This window comes from Palaemon carinicauda, chromosome 34, assembly GCF_036898095.1.
Source record: "Palaemon carinicauda isolate YSFRI2023 chromosome 34, ASM3689809v2, whole genome shotgun sequence".
NCBI lineage: Eukaryota > Metazoa > Arthropoda > Malacostraca > Decapoda > Palaemonidae > Palaemon > Palaemon carinicauda.
Genome location: NC_090758.1, coordinates 72,728,524 through 72,730,314, shown reverse-complemented (window position 1 = coordinate 72,730,314; position 1,791 = coordinate 72,728,524). Strand labels below are relative to the sequence as shown.

At 45.4% G+C, this 1,791-nt stretch overlaps 1 protein-coding gene across 1 annotated transcript; it reads right to left on the bottom strand.

Annotated features, from left to right (window-relative positions):
• Positions 1 to 301: 301 nt before the first annotated feature.
• Positions 302 to 1,195, bottom strand: LOC137627026 (uncharacterized). Its single transcript, XM_068358009.1, has one exon. The coding sequence runs from the start codon at positions 1,193 to 1,195 to the stop codon at positions 302 to 304; it is 894 nt and encodes a 297-aa protein (XP_068214110.1).
• Between the last annotated feature and the right edge of the window lie 596 nt (positions 1,196 to 1,791).

Sequence of the window (1,791 nt, the reverse complement as noted above, 5' to 3'; positions counted from 1 at the left end):
AGTTCATAAGCCATTTCAAAGTTAATTAAAATGAACTAGTATGGAACGTACCGTCCATTCCCATTAGGTCATGAAATATCCAGAGCATCGTTAATCTCTACAATTAGCTTTCACCAAAGAGGAGATTCATTCCGAGAAAAGCAATTGCTGAGACTTTCTGTTTTCCCAAGATTATTGCTAGAAGAGGCGTCGTAAATCTTAACCAAGATCGCAGGTTGTTGGGTAAGGAACATAGTCTGTCGTGAAAGATTGCGAACTCTCGGGCAAGGATTGCGTGTCGTCATACAAGGATCGCGGACCATCATGGGCAAGGATCGTAGGCTGTTGGGTAAGAATTGCAAACTCTTTGGCATGTATCGTAGGCCGTCAGGTAAGGATCGTACGCTGTTAGGTAAGGATCGTAGGCCATCGGGTAAGGATCGTAGGCTGTTGGGTAAGAATTGCAAACTCTTTGACAAGTATCGTAGGCCGTCAGGTAAGGATCGTAGGCTGTTAGGTAAGGATCGTAGGCTGTTAGGTAAGGATCGTAGGCCATCGGGCAAGGATCGTAGGCTGTTGGGTAAGAATTGCAAACTCTTTGGCAAGTATCGTAGGCCGTCAGGTAAGGATCGTAGGCCGTCAGGTAAGGATCGTAGGCTGTTAGGTAAGGATCGTAGGCCATCGGGTAAGGAACGTAGGCTGTTGTGAAAGATCGCAATCTGTCGGGGTAGGATTTTGGGTCGTCGTACAAGGATCGAGGACCATCTGGCTGATGGGCGAGGATCGTAGGCTGTCGGGCAAGGATTGTAGGCCATAGCATAAGATCATAGGCTGTCGGGCAAGGATCGTGGACCGTCTGGCAAGGATAGTAGGCTGTTGGGCAAGGATCGTAGGGTGTTGGGAAAGGATTGTAGTCCATCACGTAAGGATCGTAGGCTGTTGGGCAAGGATCGTGGACCGTCTTGCAAGGATAGTAGGCTGTTGGGCAAGGATCGTAGGCTGTTGGGAAAGGATTGTAGTCCATCACGTAAGGATCGTAGGCTGTTGGGCAAGGATCGTGGACTGTCTGGCAAGGATAGTAGGCTGTCGGGCAAGGATTGTAGGCAAGATTGTAGGCTGTTAGGCAAGGATTGTGGACTGTCTGGCAAGTATAGTAGGCTGCTGGGCAATGATCATAGGCAGGATTGTAGGCTGTTGGGTAAGGATCGTAGGCCATCGGGTATGGAATGTAGGCTGTCGGGCAAGGATTATAGGCTGTTAGGAAACGATTGTAGGCTGTCAGGCAAGAATCTTGGTGAAAGTACCCACTCCCTCAAACCAGGCAAGGAAAGATGATGAATGAATACATTGATTACGATACTGTATAGAAAAAGGGCAAACATTTAGTTTGTCAGCACAGTTACATTACATAGATTTCATCAAGTAGGATTAAATATCTCTCTTTTCCATCACTGCTTGTTCATAATTACCAGAATCGGTGGATATATGCATTAAGATCTTGCGCAAGCATCAACCAAGGACTTTAGATTGAGTAATTGCTATCAAGATATGTTCATAGCTCAAAAATTTCTTCCTGTTAACCATTGATATATAATCAGATTTGTGTTGTGTTCAGAAGAAAAAGTTTTATTCTTTATATCATTTCGGGTCAACCAATAATCATGGATTGACTCATTTATTCAGTGCAAGGATGCTTAACTTTGGGCTGGTGAATTTGAGTAACGAAAAGCGTCGTGGTAGTTTACTGCAGTGTCAAGTAGTCCTGTGGAGACATCCCTGATTCGCATTCATTGGGTCGAGAGCTTGAGCGAT